The following is a 21446-nucleotide window of genomic DNA, read 5'->3' on the forward strand; positions in this document are numbered from 1 at the left end:
TTTCTAATTATAAAAGTGATACAGAAACCTTTAAACATTCCAGGGAGAAATGTCTCTGAAAATGAAAATTCCTTATAATCTTCCCCTCGTGAATATAACACTGATTTTTTTTTTAATTTTAGATACAGATATGATTAGCTTTCATGAAGCTAGCACATCACATGTGCCTCGATGCCAGTGCCTGAGTAGGCAACTCCAAGATGGAAATCTTTAACTTTGGCTCTGTGATCTTTTTATTGCTTCCTTTTAAAAATGTATTGTTAATTCCTAGAAAACAAACAGAGCATGTAAGTCCTTGGGCATTTTATTTGTTGGGTTCTGTTTGCAGGATTTTAAACTGAGGGAGCCACTCTGTACAGAGAGGAAGGGAGGGGACCCCTAGACCCGTGGGTACTGAGCTGAGGGTTCTCAGATGGCTTGAGGTACAAGGCTTGCAGGTGCTGTGCATGACCCAGCTACACCCCTAACAGGTACAAATCATTGAAAAACCGCAATTAAAGAAGAAAGCCTTCAGCTTTAAAAAAACAAAGAGCTGCCATATATTAGAACGGCTGCCCAAGGAAACCGTGTGACCCCAGGCAGGTGTTTCACTCTCTGGGCCTCAGTTTCCTCATTTGTGCCTAATTGAGGGGGCAAAACTAGATGATCACTGTAGAGTTGGGCCTTGAATAACACGGCTTTAAACCGAGTGGGTCCACGGCCTTGCAGATTTTTTCCAACAAATATGTACAACAGAATACACGATATATGGTTGACCGAATCAGTGAATACAGATGTGGAGGGTCGACTAGTTATGCGTGGATTTTTGACTGCATGGAGAATTGTATCCCTCACCCCCATGCTGCTCAGGGGTCAACTCTTGTTTCCAAATTCAGCTTGAAATGAACCACCCAAAATCTCTTTCCCCTTTGAGGAGAACCTTGGGCTTGAGGAGCAAAGTGCCCTTGGTTTTCAGTATCCAGAGTGGCTGAAAGCTGGTGCCTCTAGGAGGATTGCAGGAGGGCATAAACCAGGCAACATTAAGTTACTTCTGAGTTTAACTTTTTGTCAGGTTGGTGTTCCTGAAGAAGGAGAAAGTCTCAGTGTGCAGTGTGCACCGCACACATTGGGGAGGGAGGAGAAAAAAAGAACTCAGGGTCTTGAGCACCTGGTAAGTGCCCGGTCCCATGCTGTGCAAGGCAGTCAATACCATTATTCCCTAACTCCACTGACAGGGCGGATCTCCACGCCTGTTCCCATACTCTGCTGAACTCCTTCCTCGCTTTACCTGAGCTGTGTGTACATGATTATTGGTGTTAACTTCTCACTGTGTTCCTGCTAGACCATGTACACCCTCTCTTGTGAGCCTGTCTCCTCTGTCTCTGTACCCCATTGCCTAGTAGAAAGCTTGGCACATAGGCACAGAGGAGACACTTCATACTCAATTTTAACCTAAAGCCCACTGTCCTACTCCCTAGATTGGCAAAAGAGAGGGAGAACAGGAGAGGAAGTCTTTACTTGCCTCCCCTCCTCTTTCAGCCAGACACGGCCTCCATGCCTGCAAGGAAACGATGGCCAGAGCCAAAGTACAAAGAAAAGCAAAGGAGGTTGTCAGATCTTGGACTTTGAGTTTCCAAGGTTCCAGGTCTTGGCAGTTTAAGGGATTTTTATCTTTAAGGCCATCAGAGATCCTAACCCTCAGGAAGATGCAGTATTTAAAACTGTTTGGATTAGTATCACCCCTCGGCATATGTGAGAGCTGCGGCGTATCTCCCCGAGCAGCTGAGCCCTTTGAAGGTGGACCGTTGGCCACCACCCCTGGGCGTGGGCAGTGGGAGGGCCCAGGCCTCCGTCCCTGCCTCATCCAGGGTCCCAAGGCCCCAGGATCTCGAGACCTTGGCTGATTAAAGGAATTGTTCTTCTTCCTCAGATGGTGGTGAGGAAGTGATATTCTGGAAGGAAGGTACCGGTTTTGATGTTTATTTTTGTTTGACTGTGAATGCCTTTAGGTGACGTGCTCTCCAGTTTATTACCATCTGCGCTGTTTCCCTGCCCAGTCTGTCTCGCTCTCTAGTCTCCTGCCTGCTCTTGGGCCCTGTGAGCATTTGCATTTGTGCCCCCTGGGTGGCTGGTGTCCACAGCCCTTGTCATTTTAGGTAGTCTGGGGTTCAATGAGAAGTGGAGCCACCTTGGACAGGCTCCCTCCCCCCACAGAGTGCACTTCTCTTCTGAAAGTGGGGGTCACAGTTACACCTACCTCCAAGGGGTTGCATGAGGACAGAGCAGGAGAAAGCTCATATCGTGCTTATTGGCACAAAAATGTGTGCTCAGGATTAGCTGCTTTATGGTTTCCGAAAGAGAATGTTCACCAGCGAATACAGGCACCTGCCTCCTCAGTCATAGGATGGCGTTTGTGTGAAGTGCTGAGGTCAAAAGCTGAAGTGGGTGCTGTTCTCCTGGGACCAGAAATCCCTGGTCCAGCTGCTTAAAGAAAGAGCTGGTGGCAGGTGTTACTTCCTGAGTGTGACCAGAAGCTGAGCTCGCCCAATTAACTCTGCCGAGTCACTCACAAGGGGCCAGAAGTGATTCCTAAGTGGAGACAGACGTGGAAAATCTAAAGTTCTGGGAAACAAGTCATTAATCACAACCCAAGGCTGAGCTCACTACCGCCTGGAAATCTTTCAGAAGTGCCTTATGAAAACTGAGTACTGCTCTTCAAGGAATGGTTTCTTTGGAAGTTGCAGTCACTGCAACGCTAAGTGATTCCGAATCACAGATGAAAATGCATCCGCTTCTGCTGGAGGAAGCCAGCATTTCCTAACTTTAAGAGAAGTCTCTAATCTTCCAAGAAATTGCTGGTCTTCAACTTGGCTTTTCTGAACTGAATAATGGACCTTCAGGGCACTAAAGAAATGAAATATTTGATTGCTAATGTGCTCTATTATGTCCCAGGACCTAGGTCATTTATCATGTTAAGTACTTTCTAGTTGTGGTCTCTGGCATTCACTAAACCGTGCTGAGGGCTGATGGGTACTAAGAACGAGGCGCCAGTGCGGTTCTCAGTGCATGGAGGACGACGGGCAGGTGAGCGAATAATTACAGCAGATCAGCATCAGGTGGATGGAGGTCCTGATCTTGAGCTGTGTTGATCACTCACACACTTCCCCTCCATCTCCTGACTCTCAGAGCTTTGCCAGCATTTGCATTAGGGAGAAATGAGAGCTTCTCCTGCCAAAGTTGTCACTTCCAACACCTCCCTATCTCCCAGGGCTTCAGATGAAAGAAAGGAAGGAACTCTTTGTAAGATGTAGCGGCCCCACCTTAGAGACCCTGAATCTGCTAACCCACGTTTAGTAAGGAATCATAGGGATGGGTGATTTTATAGTCTGAAATCACTAGGTTTGGTTGTTGGTTTGTTTTTTATAACATTATGCCTTTTTTTTTTCAGATTACAAAATTAGAATGTATTCATGGAGAGAAAAGCTAGACAGTACAGAAAAACATACTTAAATCATCATCCAGTGATTTCACTGCTCTAATTTTTTTAATAAGGCATGGCGAGGTCAAAGGGCATAATCTTTTGTAGATCTCTGATACACATCTCCAGTTTGCCCCCAGAAAGTTTCTGCCTATGTAAGCTCCCATTAGCAATCCTGCTATTCACCTTCCCCCATCCCCTCACCTATACACTCTGCATCTTGAGTTTAGCTCGTTTTAATTTCTCCCTGGGCAGAGTCTCTATTTACATGTCTCAAAGGTGCTCGAGTTCTGTGTTGTGGTCCCCTGGGTGGGAGAAGCCACTGCTGTGGTTGGTCAGGGGCTGCAGCTTCATTGTATTTTCCTGAATGTATGTGTGAATTCATTAGCGGTTAAGAACGCTTTATGTGTTTAGCATTATGCATGGTGCTATGGGGAATACCAAGGTAACTAAGGCTTATAAGTAGCTCGCAGCCTGATGGAAAAAAAGACTTGATGACTCTAACACATGTGATTATGTGCCCCAAGAGAGGGACAGAGCTGTGGAAAGCCTGAGAAAGTGGAGAAACAGTAGCATTTGAGCCAAGCCTTCAATAAATTTTTCATGTATTCAGCCAATATTCACTGAGTCCCTGATATCTGCCAGGCACTGGGCAAGGTGATAAGTGGACAGTGCTACATAAAACTAGCATGGTTCAAAATAGATAAACAACAAGGTCCTACTGTATATAGCACAGGGCACTATATTCAATACCTTGTAATAACCTATTTCAAAAAACAGGCATGGTCCTTCCTCACATGGTGCTTACTTACAAGGACTGATAGTGGTGTTACAAAACAAAGAGGGTGAGTGATGGATGCGGAGGAGAGCATGATCAGGACAGGTTGGCTTGAAGAGATGCTGTTTAAACCAAGATGAGGAGTCAGTTGTGCCAAGAGCTAAGGTGGGTTTCAGGGGGAGCGGGGTGTGGAGGGACGGGAAAGAATACTCCCAGTAGAGAGAGGCACACATGTGAAAGGCCCAAGGCGGGAGAGCGTGTGGGATGTTGAAGAAACTGAAGGGATGCCAGTGTGACTAAAAGCACAGAGGGGAAAGGAAGAGAGAAGTGAGGGAAGGTTAGGATCGGGGGCAGGTTAAGAAAATGAGGGAGGGGCCTGGTGATGCAGGGGAATTTTCTTCCCTTACTCAGCAGCTGTATTCCAGTATGTGAGCAGTTTCTCTCTGAGGCAGCACAGAACAGTCCTCCTACTCTATAATTTTTTTCATAAGGGGCAGGAAGACTCTGTTACTCCCAAGAGCCTGTTTTTATTTGTTGGCTTGTCTCTAGTTCCCCCTTTCTCTCTGTGATTTCAAACCTGAGCTCCCTACTGGACTTGGGGTTTGGAGACCCGAGTTTGTATTGCAACTGTTACCAACTTGTGTGACCTTAACTTCTCTGGGCCTCGTTTTCTTCTGTAAGTGGGAGTGATGCTGTTCAGATCCCAGGGTCATTGTGAAGATCAAAGAATATAAGGCATCTTCAAGTGCTGTGTAAAATATGAAGTGCTGTAGACATAGGAGGTATCATTATTATTTCAATGAAATAAAATAACAGAAGTTAAACGTAAAGCCTTCCACCCGGGAAGGGCAGAGCAAACCTTCCCGGTAGCCCTGAGGCGCGGAGTCAGCGTGGCTGGCTCTCCAGGAGCTTGCTGTGAACGCTGTTCCTCTTTTCTCTATCATTTCATCCAATGGGACAAACCATTTCCTCTCCTTTCTCCTTCCATCAGAATGGTTTACAAAACAATCCGTTTCACTCCTCCAGATTCCAGGACCCATTTGGCATAGAAGCCAGAGCATCTGCTTGGAGGCCAAGAGCCTTGTGAGGGGAGATGCTGCGGTTTACTGGGCTTTGGTTCCCAGCAGACATAGGCGCCCGGGAGTGTATTTAATTGGATTGAAGGAGGAAGGCAATCAAGGGCACAGAGCCACAGAAAATAGCAGCGCAGAACCAGCCCACACACCACCTAAGCAGGGCAGTTTTAGGCCAAAGCTTTAGGCTTGCTTTTGGATTTTAAATGGGGACTTTGTTTTTTAAGTGAAAAAAAATTTTCCCCTTTTAAAATAAAGGATAAATGCTTAGGAAGTAAATTGCCCTTTTTTGCCCCCTTCATGAAGCTTTAAAAAAATTTGTCTTCTAGCTTTTAAAATGATAGGCTGGAAGATCTATTCCACTTGACTGCAAAAAAAAAAAAAAAAAGTGATATCTTCAGTGTTATTTTTGTCAAATATGTAATATTATCAAATTTGCTTTTACCTCCTCATTTAGCTTTGTTTCACCCAATCAGTACTTCTTTAAATTCGCTAATATACTTACTAATTTTGCTCACTGTTGATTTTAAAAATCTCACTTACTTTCTATGTGCAGTTTCTCTTCTGTTGGAGAATATTCTGGGGACTTTGTGAATGGTAAACTTGCTCAATCTTTGCCTGAAAGTGTCTTTTGCCCTCACTCTTGATATTTTAGAATTTTAGATAGATAGCGTGTGCAGTGATTATGAAAGTTATGTACGCCTCCTTAAAAGTTTTCAGCTAAAACAGAAATAGTTAGTATAAAAAGTGAAAGTCTTTCATTCCTTTTCCCCCAATTTCTGAGTTCCAGGAAGAGCCACTGTTTATAGTTTGCTCTTTGCCTTCTTCTGTGTAGATACAAAAATTGTGTATGTACAGAAATGCTGTATTTTTCCTAAGCATAAACAGTCATGTTCATACTTTTAAAGTATGATAATAAAATACTTAAAAGTGATAATATATACAATTTTACACTACTTTCAACAAACAGCATGTACATTTTTCCATGAAAGTATAATGAAATCTCCCTCATTCTTTGTCATGACTGTGTGGTTTCTCATCATACTGATACACTGTAATTTAACTCTTTTTCTATTAACAGACACTTAAGTTGTTTCCCCTTTTTTTTTTTTTGCTTTCACACAATGTATTTTACTGAACATTCTTTTACTTATGTGAACATATTTATAGTATAAATTCCTAGATTTTTGGCTGATCCAAAGGATGTGCACAGTTAATATGTTAATAGATACTGTTTACTTATATTCCCAAAAGGTTGTTTCAGTTTACAGCCCTACAGTATGTCTGGCTCTAATTTTTGTTTTTCTTGTGATTCCTTAGAATTTCCACATTGATTAGTCCACAGTGGAAAGTCTGAAGAGATGCGAGCAGGAGAAAGAAACTAAACCAGGTGGGTAGTCACATTCATACCACTCTACCATAGCATCACCAGTGTTTGCCTAAATCTGTTATTTCCCTTTGATGAAAGAAAAGAAATGGTTCCACATGAAATTAGAGAGGAGTTTGGGACCCATGAAAAAAAGGCAAGATGGCCCTTTTCAGGTCACACTGCAATTTCAATCATGATTCCATTTACACTGTTTCTTTATAGCATCGGAAAGACAGTTTACCTCTGATGGCTTAGAAGAGAATGGGTTTCATCAGCCACCTACTTGAGCAGATGGACTCATACGCAGGAGTTATTAGCAAATCTGGGCGTGATGCCAGCTTTCCTGTCCATCAGTTGTTTGTGGTAAAGGTATTTTCATAAAGACCAGGGCGCATTATGGGAATTCTAGTACTGTGCTGCAGGAGTGAAAACAAGCAAAACCCAGCCCAAAGAAACAAGTGTAGCCCAGTGATCTGATGGTGAGAGGAGACACAGGTCCCTTCCAGTGGGAAGAAAAATGCAATTCATAGAACATGAATGGCCTGTCTGGAAGTTTGGCCACCAAGGGTCCATGTTCATATTTTTATGGTACTGAATGTTTCTGGCGTAAGTCACTAATTTTTAACAGCCTCTGGTCCGTGGTTCACCCACCTCCCCTGCCCCCAACTCGCCCACCCTCTTCCGGCTCCATCTCCTTGCACTTAGGGCAGAATCTCCAGCCCTGATTTCTCCGTCCAGGTCCTGGTAGTCCCGGGAGTGTGGGGGATTTCCAGCTCCTTCAAATTCCCTCTCATGGCCTGGCCTGCCTCTCGCACCTCTCCTAAGATTCCTCTTTGTTGGCACAGCAAGAATCTGGTAGGCAGCTGCGCTGTGGTTGGAACTCCCCAGCTGCTTGTCAGCAAGGCTTTTGGGCCTTGCCCTACAGTAGCTTCCCAAGCCACCAGGCCTGTGTCCTGTTGTGACTCAGTGCCGCTGGGAATCCCCTGGACACAGATGTTTGCAGTGACTGGGATGTGACAGTCAGCTCCCAGGACTGTTTATCTGGCCAGGGTCAGAGGGCCTTCTGTTCTAGTTGCCGTGGGAGCACTGGGGCACAGAGCTACTGAACCTGGAGGACGCTGAGGCTGTATGAAGTCTATAACAGGGTTTTAAACCAGGGGTTTATCGTTGGCTTCTGGGATTCAAGATTTCCCTATAAACAATGGTACAGTTTTGTATGTATACACACACACACACTTTTCTAGGCAAAATGTCTGCAGCTTTCCTTGGACTCTCAAATGTGTCTGTGACCTCTGAATTTTCAGAACCATTGTTCTAGAGAGAGCCTCCAGTTGTGAGCCACTGTGTCCCTTTGGGACACCAGCCTCCCAGATGCCAGGGTATCTTGAGTGACCTCACTAGGCCCCTAGGTTTTTCTGTTTAGGGGTGAACTGGGACAAATTAGATAATGCCACTGAAGCTCGGCGCCATCCCATGGGATTCTCTAAGTCTAATCATGAAATTGCACCCCCAGCCCCTGTTACATCTCACTGAACACACTATATGGGTTTTCTGATTTCTGAGTCTGTAACTCAGAAGGGCTGCTCCAGTAGCTACACTGACAAGTGAGAATAGTGTTGGTAGCTAAGTGTCAGTCTGGCTTACCACCACCACCAACAGCGCAAAGTGCTTTCTATACCCTATCTTACTCAGTCCCCACACCCTCTGTGAGGTTGGTACTGTTATTTTACAAATGGAGAAACCGAGGCACCAAGTGATCTCATGACTCACCAGAGATCACACAGCCAGTAAGTCAGTAAGTGATACATGGCCAAGGCATATGAGCCTAACCACAGAGCTTTATGGTGAAAGTAAAGGGCATTTGTAGAAAAAAATTAAGTAAGCGGAAAAAATGTGGGGCTGTTTATTGGAGGGCAAACTGCCCTGTATCTAATGACACTGAGAACATTGCCATGTTATACCAGATATGAAAAACTGCACACAGCAGTGATCTTAAGTCATTAAGATTACTGGGTGATACACTAATGCACTAGTGCAATACCTGGGAAGAATTTCTCTCCATTATAATTGAGATAAAAGAGTTTTTTTCACAGCTGTATTGAGATATAATTCACCTACCACACAATTCATGCATTTAAAGTATACAATTTAGTGGTGTTTGGTATATTCAGAGTTGTGCACCTGTCACCGTGATCAGGTTCAGAACATTTTCATTATCCCCCAGAGAAACCCCACACCCTTAACTCATCACCCTCCCAGCCCCCCACCCCTCCCCAGTCCTAGGCAACCACTAAGCTGCTTTCTGCCTTCAGATAAGGAATTGGGATTTACAGGAGTAACAGTGTGGGAATCTTGTGATCTGGAGTGAGTCATTCCCTGAGGAATAATGAGACAAATGAAATTTGACTCTAATGTATTTTTTAAATGGCTTTATTAGCCAAGAAGCTACAAGCATGGCTTTGATATGCTCAAATTTAGGGTTGACATAGGCAAGAGGCAAGTTTTCTTCTGAGTAATTTCCCCTTGTCAGCGTCACCTGTCAGGTAGGCTCTTCTCAGTAAGCGGCTGTAACCGGTGATGGTTTCGTGGGGCCGATTCTCCACTGGCATCAGGACCCGTGGGAGTTCAGCACGCGATCTTTTTTCTGTCATCTGAATCCCTGGCTTGGTGTCTCTCTCTGCCGGGCTGTAGTTGTCAAGTGAAAGGCACTTGTGTACAGGCCGGTCACTCATTGAAGTTCAGGAGACAGGACCCCGTCAGGCACTCGGCGGATGTACAAATGCATGCTCTCTCGAACTGTTTTACATTAGCAGATCCCTTGTGTATCTCTCCTGACTCATCCATTCATTCGTTTTTTTAGAAAACATTTCTTAGGCACTGCGCCGCCGGCACTGTGGTAGCTGCTCGTCAGTCACTCTGAAAGCTCCTTCTCCCCATTATTACAGCGCGGGGCCTTTGACCCAGGTGGGTAGAGCTGTTGGCCCTGAGACAAGCCCAAGGGCCAGGGAGTTTGGTACAGAACAGTTCTCTGATGGGGATGAGGCAGATGCATCTCATCCACACCAAGACAAACCCATCACTAGAAGGCACCATCCTAAAGGATGTGCGCAGAATCAGGAGTGGAGAAACTCAGGTTCAAGGCCTGGTTCAGTCACTAACTGGTTCCACTCATAGAAAAATCTCATCTCCTTGCCCTGCTTTAGTTTTCTCCCCATCACTTTTGCCCCCAATGCTTATTCTGTTTGTTAGTATGACTGTGTGTAATAACTGGACCCCTGAGCCCACACCCTGCCTTAGACATCTTCTTGTTGCAGCTCTTAACGATCAAGCTTTTTAAAGATTCTGAAAGTTTTAAGATTATATACAGAAGTGGTCCCTAAACTCTTTTCTCTTTCGTCACATGTGTGGGCTGTGACACTGTCTCATCTGTAACAGAGGCTGGTCAGGGCAGTGATCGCGGCTAGATTGTTAGAATCCCTGAGGGGAGGTGAAAGGTCGAGTTTGAACCTGTTCCCCAGAGATTCTGGGATTCCGATACATGCACACCCACCCCCCAACCACTGGTTAAGAACTATGGGTGTATGAGTCGCCCTCCCTAGCTAGGTCTTGCATGTCCCTCCAGGGCACCTGGTGTCTTACTATTTTGTGTCTCTGGCATCTAGCCAAGCCTGGTACACGTTGAGTAATCAGTAAAACTTCGCTGAATGAATAGACGAATGAATTAATATTATAGAGATAGTATGTTGTTTCTTTTCATTCTCCACGGTGGATTTGGGGCATATGTATAACTGAGTTACTGTGCTGTACACCAGAAACTAACACAACATTATAAATCAACTATACTTCAAAGAAAAAAAAATAGCCAAGAGATGCCCAGCTTACCCTGTCGTGCCACACTTGAGACCCCAAGTTTGAGGGGGAGGAACCTTGCCCAGAGGCGCCCAGCTTGACATCAGCAGAGCTAGAGCTCAGTCCAGGCCCTGGACCTTTGGCCAGCCTGCTGGGACGTGACCTCACTTTCCCTTCCTGCCCTCCCTCCACGTTTTGACCAAGACTGCCAGTCTCTGGGGACCTTGTGTTTTAGCTGAGCCCTCACCAAGTTTACATGATGTGTGAATAACAGAAGGCCCGGGGAGACTCAGTGAGCCTGGTTCCCAGGCAGTAATTTTTTGAGTCTGTTCGGCCCCTTTCCAAAGACCCCACAGGAGCACAGACTTCCATGGATTGAAGAGTTTGTGTCATTGTCCCAATTCCCAGCCCTAGCCCTCCGTAAAGTGCAAACACTGCCCTGCCACATGGGGAGATCTTAAGATGTGTACCCCCCAAATAACTGTTTTGGTGGCAGAATTCAGAGACTCAATCCAACATCACTGAAAAGATTCTGAAGACTTTAGAACTCCAGCTGAAAATTCTAAGTAGACTGTTCCTTCAGTGTGAGTAGAACACGCCTAGGCGTACGGCTTGGTCAGCGTTGTAGAATGTTTTCCTGGGACTTGGTGCTTTCTTGTCCTTCCTTCAGAAATGCCTTACTTTGAAGTTGGGGACAGAGGAGAAAAAATGAAGAACAAGGGAATGGACAGTTTTTAACAAACCCTTACTGTGTGCCAGGCGTGATGCTAGTTCGTTCCATGCTTCCTGGCCCCATGGCACAGGCTCAGTCTTGCGCCGCACTCAGCAGGTGTATGACTTGGGCAAGTACTTAGCCGCTCCGTGCCTCAGCCTCCTCTTCTGTAGGACAGAGTTCATGTTGCTCTCTCCCCCAGAGAGTTGCTGTAAGATCCAGTGAGATAATGCCTGTAAGATGCTTAGTGGTCTGACTTGCTGGCTCGGATTATTCCCCACAACGCCTTTCCAAGCAGTTGCTCCACACCCACTTTACAGAAGAGGAGTCTGTGGTCAGTGAGGTACTCAGCCCTAGGAGCAGAATCTGAGCGACCCCAGGCCCTTGCTGTGCTCACCACACCGCACTAGACTCCAGGCGCTCAGCCGGGCCTTCCAGACATGCCGGAGTTGCGGGCACAGGGACTCTGGAGGCCTCACAACCCACAGGGTGCCCCGTGTCAGGGTCTCAGAGCCAGGGAGTTTGAAAAGGCAGGGCCGGGAATCCACTTGAGAGGCTCCGTAAAGAGCAGAGTGACAGAGAATGTTCCAGGCAGAGTAAACAGTCTCATGAAGGCCCCAAGGTCAGGAAGAGCTGCTTTGAGGAACTAAGGACCAAAATGGGCCAAGAAGAAAATGGAAATGAGACAAAAGGTCACAGAGGAAGGCAGGGCCAGATCAGTGCAGGACGTCAGGGGCTGCTGTGAAGAGTTTGGGTTTTGCCAGCTTTGGAGTGGAAAAGCTTCGAAAATTGAATGAAGCAGGGGAATCACATGACCCAGTGTCTGATTTGCAGATATCCCCATGGCCTTTGTGCAGAACACAGACTTGGGGCGAGGGCAAGTGGAGAGCAGGGAGGTGGTGAGGAGGCACCACGGTGGGGGTGAGGTGCCGCTGAGAAATGATAGCTACCAGGTGGGGGCTTGGAGGAGAGAGGGAGCAAATTCAGGACCTGTTTTGCAAGTAGAAATGACAGGACTTGGTGACAGACTGGACATGAGTGAAGAAGGAGGAGCCTCCATCCACCCAGGCTGGCCCCAGCCTGAGCATCTTGAGCTGAGGGAGGCTGGAGGGAGCACGCTTGTGGCTGCACGCTTGAATCCTGAAATGCTGGGGAGTTGTCCCAGGGCCAGGAGAAGCAGGCAGTTAGACTGCAAATCTAGAGCTGTTAAGAGAGGCCTGGGGCTCTTTGGGAGTCCTTGGCACAAACTGTTAAGGGAAAGGGTGAGAACCCCTAGGTCACATAGAGAAGAGAACTCAGGCCTGGTCCTGGGGCTGGAGGGCCTCTAACACAAAGGTCCCTTACAGAGGAGGCACCTGCGTGGAGGAGGTTGAGAAGTGGCCTGACAGGTTGGAGGGAGGCCCCTGGAGAGGCATGATCTGAGAAGGGTACCCATGGGGACCTCGTGTGACTCCAGCACCCTGCCCTTTCCTCCTCACCATGCGGCCTCCACCCGAAGCAGGCCTCTCCTCCCCTGGCCCCTGGGGCTGCAAGGCTGTGGCCCTCTGGGTGCAGAGGCCAGAGGCCCCGCCCGCTGCCTCACTGGGGGCTCTTTGAATGGGTGCCGGCTCCTTTCTGGCGACTCCACTCTGTGTGTGTCCCTCAGGCACTAGACAGAGTTTGGGGCCAGTGGCCAGCAGGCTGCACGTGGCTAGAACCAGCTGACCTGCCCTTTCCCAGGTTCTGGGAGTGTGTTCAGTTTGGGGCCCTGTCTTTTTGCGGACCTCAGTGACTCTGGCTCTGGCTGTCCATCACAGTGGAAAGCCGCTCCCTCTGAACTTGAGGAATGCCAGCTCAGGAGGCCCTGGTATTTATTGGGTTTCCATGGCCCTTTCTTCCCTCAGAGAAGCCTTAGAAAGCATTTTCCCCACCCCGGAGGAGGCCTATCCCAGGGGACCAAGTCCCACTCTGTACTGTGTCCACTGCAAAATGGTCTGCTTTCATATTTGTACGGTCTCTGCAAATATTTAATTTTTAAAAAAGAGAAAAATAACAGGAAATGACCTTTCTGGTATATTTGGGAAACAATTTGGAGCTGTAATGGAATGTGCCTGAGCATCGAGGACCAATAGCTGCAGACTTGGAACAGACCGTGTAGCTCTTGGCGGAGCCTGGGGCCTCTTCACTCTACAGAGCAGGGGGGAGAATGAGAAACCAAAGGGAGAGATGGCTTCCCACAGGGAACCCAGCGGTGCCCAGAGGGAGCACCTGCCAGAGTGCAGCCTCTGACCCCAGAGCCACCAGGGTCTGGGCGCACAAGGGCTCTTCCTTTCCCTCTTGGGATTTGGGGTCAAATGCCTCATCCCAGGAAGGCTCCCCAATCCTCTCGAAGATGAGGAAAGGCAAAAGAGCATCACTCTTGAGCATCCCGTAGGGCTCCAGCTGAGATAGGAGATGCTACATCGCTGTAGACCCAGATTGGCTGTGGTTGACTCTGCCAGGATCACCTGCTAACATTTCTGCAGATCTCAGCCCAAGGTCACAGCCTTAGGAGGCCTTCCCTGATTATACAACCTTTAACTGAGCCATCCATCCACAGAGAATCCTGTTCTCTTCTTCCACAGCACTTATGACAATCTGTGATGATGGATTCATTTACCTGTTCAGTGCCTTTTCCTCTTTATCATGTTGTATCTTTTTAGTCCCCAGTGTATACCCCATACGTGACACAGTGCCTTAGCATATAAAAAGTGCTCAGTAAACACTGAATGAATGAAAGAAATACAGAAATGTTAGGGCTGGAAGAGATTCAGAGATCATTATTTCAACCTTCATTATTCAGATAGGGGAAGGAAGCTGGGAGAGAGGAAGAGACCCATCGGAGGTCACCTTGCTGCAAGGAGATGGAGCCAGACCTTTGGCTGCTGTTGCAGTGCAGGGCTGCACACCCTGCACTCTTTCTACCCTGGATCTAGACCATCTTCTGTTATTCACTCATTCATGAAATATCCATTGAGCTTCAATTCAACTATGAGCTCGGCCTTTCGGATATAGCGATACATGTGCCAGCCAGGGCACCATGTTCCACTCAGCTCCATAAAGCATAAAAGCAGGAAGTGATGGTTTTGCCCTCTGTGCATCACTAAACATAGAGTGAAAACAAAGGAGTTGAAAGAAAACGTCACAAAGATACTTTTACTGATAGTCTTGCAGTGAAACTGGACCGCAGTAATGACTTATTAATTCCTCTTACCTTCCACACATCCTATCAGACTCTTTACGTGCGCGTTGTCTCATTGGCTTCACAACAGCCCCTGAGCAGCAGGGTGTTATTTTCTCTCCATGTTGCTAAGGAGGAAACTGGGATCCAGAAGAGTGAAAGGAGTTGTCCAAGGTCTCCGAGCTAGTAAACAGGGACACTGGGCTGCATGCCAGCACTGGGCATCTACCAAACACACACCCCCTCAGAGATGTGTCATGTCACTGGGGGCTCCCAGGGGTGCAGGGAGGTGTCCCAGGGGTGCAGGGAGGTGTGGGAGAAAGAGCTCTGGACCAGGAGGTTGGATCACTGAATCAGGAACTTTGGGCAAGTCACTTTTCCCTTTCTGAACCTCGGTTTCCCAAGCTGTTAATGAGAGGCTTGTCTGGCTGAGCTCAGGAAGCCCTTTCAGTCTGATGATTCCACAGATGGTTTTGAGATAAATGGAAAAAATTAAGGTAGATCTCTAACTCATACCTGATGCAGATGAATTCCAGATCAATCAAAGATTTTAAGTATGAAAAATAAAGCCATGAAAGTATAAGAAATAAGGGAGAATTCTTTACTAATCTGACAGTGGGGAAGACATTTATTTCTAAATATAATCCAGAGTCCAGAAATCATAAAATAAAATATCTATATGACTCCATAAATAGAAAAAAATGTGTGCATGGATAAATGTCAAAAACAGAACAAATAACAAGTAAAAACTACATGTAATGCCTCTTAAGGTAAAAGACCAATTGTCTTAGTATATAAAGAACTCCAAAAAATCAGTAAGAAAAAGGGCTGCAATCCACTAGGAAAAAAATGGGCATCAGGAGTTGAAAAAACAGTGTGCAGAAAAGGAAGAACACGTGGAAAGAAACTCAGTTTCCCACACAGGAGCAGTACAAGCTGAAACAGCCAGGTACTGTCATCATCTTTCAGGTTGGAGGGCGGGGCGAGGACCGTGCTGGTGAAACAGAGCTCTCCTCACATATGCCCGATGGGAGTACCCTCTGTGGAGGAAAATTTGGCCCCATCTATTCAGTTAAAAAAAAATTCACATATCCTTTAATATGGCAGTTATGCTTTTACAGGAACAACTCTGAAGTTCATCAATTGGGAAATAATTCTGGGGGGATGGAGTTGGGGCATTGGGACCTCATTGGCCTCAGTTAGCATCTTCCAGGATAGGGCTCTGAGCTTGGCACACTTCCCTCTCTGAGCCAGGAAAGCTAGCTTTCTGCCCTGGGCAGCTTGTAAATAAGATCAGCCAGACAAGGGCAGGATCCAAAGCCCCAGGGTGTCTGTTCCAGCAGGAAGCTAGTCTTGTAGATGGAGCCTTTAACTCTATGCCACAGTGTCAGATGCTAGGAATCCCGGGCCAGAACATCAGCACAGCCGTCTACAGTGGATGGAGGCTTTTCCACCAGCCCCAACAAGGGCTAGTCATCCCCACAGACAGGGAAAGAGGGATGGAGGGAAGGCAGGCAGGCAGACAATTCAAATTTAATTCGACAGTGTTTATTGAGCACCTACTCTCTGCCAGGCCCTGGTTGAGTATCTGAGGATGGAGCAGCCAGAGCATGTGTTCCAGCTGCCAGGATTAGGCCTTTCAGTCTGGCCTGGTGGAAATCCAGACAGAAACAAACACCATTTCCCTTGGAGTCAACATTCTGGTTGGAGGACAAGGGCTGAGGAGATGGGACTCGGGGAGCTGGTGTGGCCTGCCCAGGCTCTTTTCCCTCCCACCAGCAGGTGTGGGTCCTCCTGAGACCTTACTAAGTCATGGTTATAAACTCACCCTGCTGACCTCAGAGGCTATCGTGTCAATTTAGTCAGTGAGGTATAGAAAACATAGTGGCTTGGTAAATGTTGCCTTTACTATTATTGTTAGAACCGTCATCATTTTTATTTTGTGTTACTACTGTTATTGCAACAGGCTATTCCCCTGTTCTGAAGCTTTGAGCAGTTTCCCCAGAGGGAGTGTAGGAGTGAAACTTGTGTGACCTACAGAAGAACCACCTCTGGGACTTCAGAGAGTTCGGGTTTTTTTGTTTTGGTTTGGTTTTGGTTTTTTTTTTTTTTTTTTTTTGCTAAGGAGGAGCCAAAGCGTAACTAGGGCAACTTTCTCTCAAGGCAGCTAAGAAAAATAGTCTGGGTGCGCCCTCTGCTGGAGTTGGGAGGGATGGCCTTAGAATTCTGGCCCCGCTTTTATTCTGTTTTATAGCCGGGGTAACAGAGGCCCAGAAAGGGAGTCTTGCTCCAAGTCTGGTGAGGCCGGAGCCAAGTTCATAACACAGGGTCATGTCTCTTGTTCTTTTCTCTTTCTACTACAGGACACCTCCCTGTCTCCCTTGTCTGACCTTTGAATGCCCCTAATTTATTCTTTAGGTGTCTCTTCTGGGCTTGGTGTCGTAGGGAGACGAGGGTCCAGCCCTTCATACTGGCCAGCCTCTCTTCCTTTCACCACCACCCCCCGCCCCGACACACACAGAGCACAGAGCACTTACTGAGCCCCACCCTGGGTGCTTTCCGCGCACTTCCTGCCAATGTCAGTTACTTTCTGAAAGCATTGCACAATCACTTGGGCTTATAAAAACTCCTAGCATTATAAACATATAATCTTAGAAGTGAAAGTTCCCCTTAGTCGCAAAGAACCATACTCGGCAAGGTTTTTTCCTTTTATGTGATGTCTTTCCCCATAGCAACTGGGTTTTCTTTAAGGTGGTGTTTTGCAACCTGCATTTTTCAGTTAACTGAGACACTTTGCCGTGCCAGTACACATCCATCTGGTGCAGCTCTTTTTCATGAATAACTTTATAGCTCATGTAATGCCTGGCCTTCTGAGGGACACTTGGGAGCTTCCCTATCACTGACTGCAGTAAACATCCACACACAACAGAGAGCATTGGAATTGCATGCGTGTGTCTAGAACTGGGAATTGCTGGGCCCATCTCACCCGGGAGGACTGAGAACTTTGACAGCCAGGCAGTGGCTTAGACCTCCCCCTCTCCCACTTCCTAACTCAGGGTCTGCCAAGTGGCCAGAGTCCATGTGGTGACTGTGTGATTTGATTGCCTTGAGAAAATCATAGGTACTTAAAGAGAGGTGTTTGTATTGCCCTAGCAGATTAGCCTTTTAAAAAAAGTACATGATAGTAATAACCATTGTTGACAAGGGTGCAGATAAATGGACAATCTCATGGGCTGCTGGTGGGAATATAAACAGGAACAGAACTGAATTTATATGTTTTATTTCCTAATTTTTTAAAATTATAAACACCACACTATGCCATTCAGGAGGGCAACTTGGAAATGTGTCAAATCAATGTCTTAAAATTTATTTCCCCATTTCCCTTTAGCTCAGCAATTCTACCTCTAGGAATATGCTCTAAGGAAATAACTAGAGATAGGCACAAATATTTATATAAAGACCTAGTGCCGTGTCTAATGGTGGAAAGTTGGAAATCACCTCCATGTTCATTTTTATGGAACCAGTGAAATAAATGATGGTACATCCAAGTACATGTGTACAAAAATCATCTAGAGAGATCCCTTAATGGCTTGTTCCAGGGTAAGCTATAAAATAACTTGATCTCCAAATAATTGTTTACATGTATATGGCTCTTATTTATATATGTGGTTCTCTTCTCTCTCTCGGCTGTAAAATCAGCCATCAGGGCTGTTAATCACCATCTCTGTAGCAATAACTCCTCATTTCCTGTCTCTCCTCCCCATCCCATCCCCCGTCTCTTCTGAGCTCCAGCCCCCTAACTGTGTACCTACTCTACCTCTGCCTGGGGGTTAGGGGTCCTCACAGGCATCTCAAGGATAACATGACAGAATGAACTCAATCTCCACCCCGCCTTCACTCCCCATCTCAAACCACACTGCTATTCACCTGCTTATTTATGTCAGAAATGTCACTTTCGCATCAGTCAAACACCAAGTCCTGTTGATCCTTCCTCCAAATGACATCCAGAACCTGTCTATCACCACCTCCTTTGTCCACCCACCAGCGTCTCACACCTGAACTTGTGCAGGAGCCCCCATTGCTGGCCCCCTTCCGGGCCCTGCTCAACCCCAGGTGGCAGAGTCATCTTTGAAAATGCTGATCTGATCCTTCACGAGGTGTAATGGGGCCCCTGCCCAGCTCAGCAGCGTCATTAGGGTCTCGGCCCATCTCCCGCACACTGCAGCCCACGGCTCTTACAGTTCTTCCAGCCCACCGTGCCCTTCGCTCCTCAGTCCTTGTCTAATGCCTATTCCTCCTTGATCTCAGGTGAAATGTCACTTCCCGACTCCTGGCCTGGGTCAGGCCCTGGTAGTCACTCCAGCACCCTGCCTTCCCCCCTGGAAGCCCTGAACACTGCATAATTACTTAAGTATTAGGTAATTACCCTAAATTCCCCAGTAGACTGTAAGCTCCCCGAGAGCAGGGACTGTGGCTGACTTGTTCATTGCTGCATCTGTAGCACCTAGCCAGTGCCTGGCATATGATGTGGATAAATGTCTAGATGGATAAACATGTAGATGGTTATCATTAACTTAAAGATAAAGGGTGTTCTTTAAAATGGTGGTGATTTTGGAGGGTACAAAATTATGGATGAATTATTTTGTTCTTTGTACTTTTCTGTGCTTTCTGCTTTGTCTTCAGTGATCAAGTCAATAACTGTCATTTTGTTGGAAAACATCAGTGCTGGGGCCCAGAGCTGAGTCTTTCCTGCAGTACGCAGAGGCTTCACGTCTGCCCTCCTGCTCTTGTCCCCACAGGCCTGAAGAGCGATGCGACAGGCATGATGGAAGTCGAGTCCTCCTACTCGGACTTCATCTCCTGTGACCGGACAGGCCGTCGGAATGCGGTCCCTGACATCCAGGGAGACTCCGAGGCCGTGAGCGTGCGGAAGCTGGCTGGCGACATGGGCGAGCTAGCCCTCGAGGGGGCAGGTCAGAACCCTCATGTGAGCGACCCTCTTCTGGGCTCAGGGGCTGGCCTCTGAGTCCTAGCCTGCCCACTCTTTCTCAGGGAAAAGAACTGCTTTTAAATCAGGCCCCAGTCCCATGGTTCCTGGCAGAGTCCAGCCAGTCTCTAGGCTGAAGGGTGCAGCATTTCACGCCATGAGGACTCTCGGGTCCCCCCTTTCCCTAAGCCTCCCAGTCCATCCACTAGTCCTCAGTTCTCCTCCAGGACCCTCCCCAGCCCCTCTGCTTCTCTCCATCCCCACAGCCACCACCTGGCTCAGGCCACTCAGCACTGCAGCAGTCTCTTCCCCACCTCCCACCCCAGTCCTCCTGCAGTCCAGCTGCCAGCCTTCCGCCCCATCCTGCTTCTGCCCTCACATCCCCCAGTGGCAACCTACCTAGTGGAGCCGAACTCGTCCCTGTGCCCTACTCTGGGCCCAGGCCCTGCCCTGCCTCTCAGACCTCAGCGGGTGCTGCCCCTCCCCTCCTTGTCTGCCCTCCACTCACACCTTTGGTCTGTTTCTGTCAAGGTGTAGGTCTGCCCCCTTCAGGGCCTTTCATCTCTGGCCATTTCCTCTGCTAGAACAGCCCCACCCAGTCCTGTGGCTGTTGTCTCCTCTCCCTTAGGCCAAAGGTCAGGTACCAGGTGCTCAGAGGGGCCTTCCCTGACAGCCCAGTCATCCCTCCCCAAGCCCATGACCCTCACCACTCTCTGATAAGGTCTTGTGTGTTTAGAATGAGCTTCCGGAGAGCAGGGCCTTCTGTTCTGCTGGCACATAGCAGGTGCTTGGAAGCCACAGGTGGAATGAGTGAATGGAGGAAATTGCACCGCCACCCAACTTAGTGCCCAGGTCACCCTCCTCCCTCCATCCTTCCAGTGGACTCTGTTCAGCTAACTGGTCAACTCTGGGACCTTCCTTCAAGAGCCTTCTCTGGTCCCACTGCTCTGCTGTCCCCACAGCACACAGAGGCCATGTCAGTCCCTGTCCCTGTCCCCACAGCACACAGAGGCCATGTCAGTCCCCACAGCACACAGAGGCCATGTCAGTCCGTCACATCGCTTCCCACAGCATGCTGCACTGTCGGGCTCTCTGTGTGTCTCCCATGAGATGTCCTTGGAGGGCCACGACCCTGTTTTCCCTGTGAAGCCCCCCAGTCCAAAGCCCTTGGCCCTTGCTGGCCAAAAATGACCTATTTTTGGTCTGGGGGCTTGGCCCACTCTTCTCCCAGTACAGTTGGACAGGCAGGACCAGAGAAGTTGGATGGCTTGCTCAGGGTTGCCCAGCAAGTTAATGTAGTTAGAATGAGAACTTGACTGCCTCTAGCACCCTGCCTGAGGAACCCCACCTTCCATCCCTGCACCTTCCCTCTCAGGGGTCTGTCAGCCTTCCCTTGGCCTGTGGCCTAAACGCCTCACCAGGCATGGGAGCCTCCCCGGGTCTCACCCAGCTCACCTCCAGCCTCTATTCCCATCTTTCTCCCCTGTGCCTCTGATCCAGCCCGAGGAGGGTACGTATGTTTCTTGAAAGTTCCTGATGGGCCAGACTGCTCCCTCTGTCTGGTTCTTCCTTCCCTTGCCTGGCTTGCTTTTCCTCTTAAGAGACCCACACAGCTCTGCTGAGAGGCCCTCTCTGACCGTCCCCTCTCAGGCAGGAGGAGGCGCCTCTTCTCCGGGCGCCACCACTGTCCCACTGTCCCACGTAGCGCAGTGCCCCTCCATTAGGCCAGGAGCTCCTCCCTCCGGGGATCTGCGTCCTGTGCCGTCGGTGCCTGGCAGCGTTGGGTACACGGTATCGGTGCCTAGTCAGTGGCTGTTCACTGACCAGCATGTCCAGCTGCCAGGCTGGGCCTGCTGCCAGGGCTTCTGAGTCTGCTCTGGTGAACTGTTTTCTGTCTCCCTCAACTTCAGCTGGAGCCACTCATCCACGTACCCAGGCCCTCCAACGCCTGTTACCCCGTCCGATTCAAAACCCCTGAGGTGTCCGAGTGTCCCAGTCTTTGCCTGCCAGGGTGACTGACAG

General features: G+C 48.1%; 1 protein-coding gene across 5 annotated transcripts in view; it reads left to right on the plus strand.

The window, feature by feature from the left end:
• The window catches only part of PKIG (cAMP-dependent protein kinase inhibitor gamma), a 65898-nt gene that overhangs the window by 41979 nt on the left and 2473 nt on the right, over positions 1-21446 (plus strand). For 2 of the 5 annotated variants that reach the window (XM_032461217.1, XM_006193509.3), the window contains exons 2-3: positions 6629-6698; positions 19237-19410. In XM_032461217.1, coding sequence (XP_032317108.1) covers positions 19260-19410 — 151 coding nt within the window. In that variant the 5' untranslated portion in view covers positions 6629-6698; positions 19237-19259. Of the gene's footprint in view, positions 1-1903; positions 1943-6628; positions 6699-9537; positions 9643-19236; positions 19411-21446 lie in introns of those variants that run through there. The other 3 variants (XM_032461218.1, XM_014566710.2, XR_004312944.1) reach the window with 3 other exon arrangements.

This window comes from Camelus ferus, chromosome 19 (genome assembly GCF_009834535.1).
Source record: "Camelus ferus isolate YT-003-E chromosome 19, BCGSAC_Cfer_1.0, whole genome shotgun sequence".
Lineage (NCBI taxonomy): Eukaryota > Metazoa > Chordata > Mammalia > Artiodactyla > Camelidae > Camelus > Camelus ferus.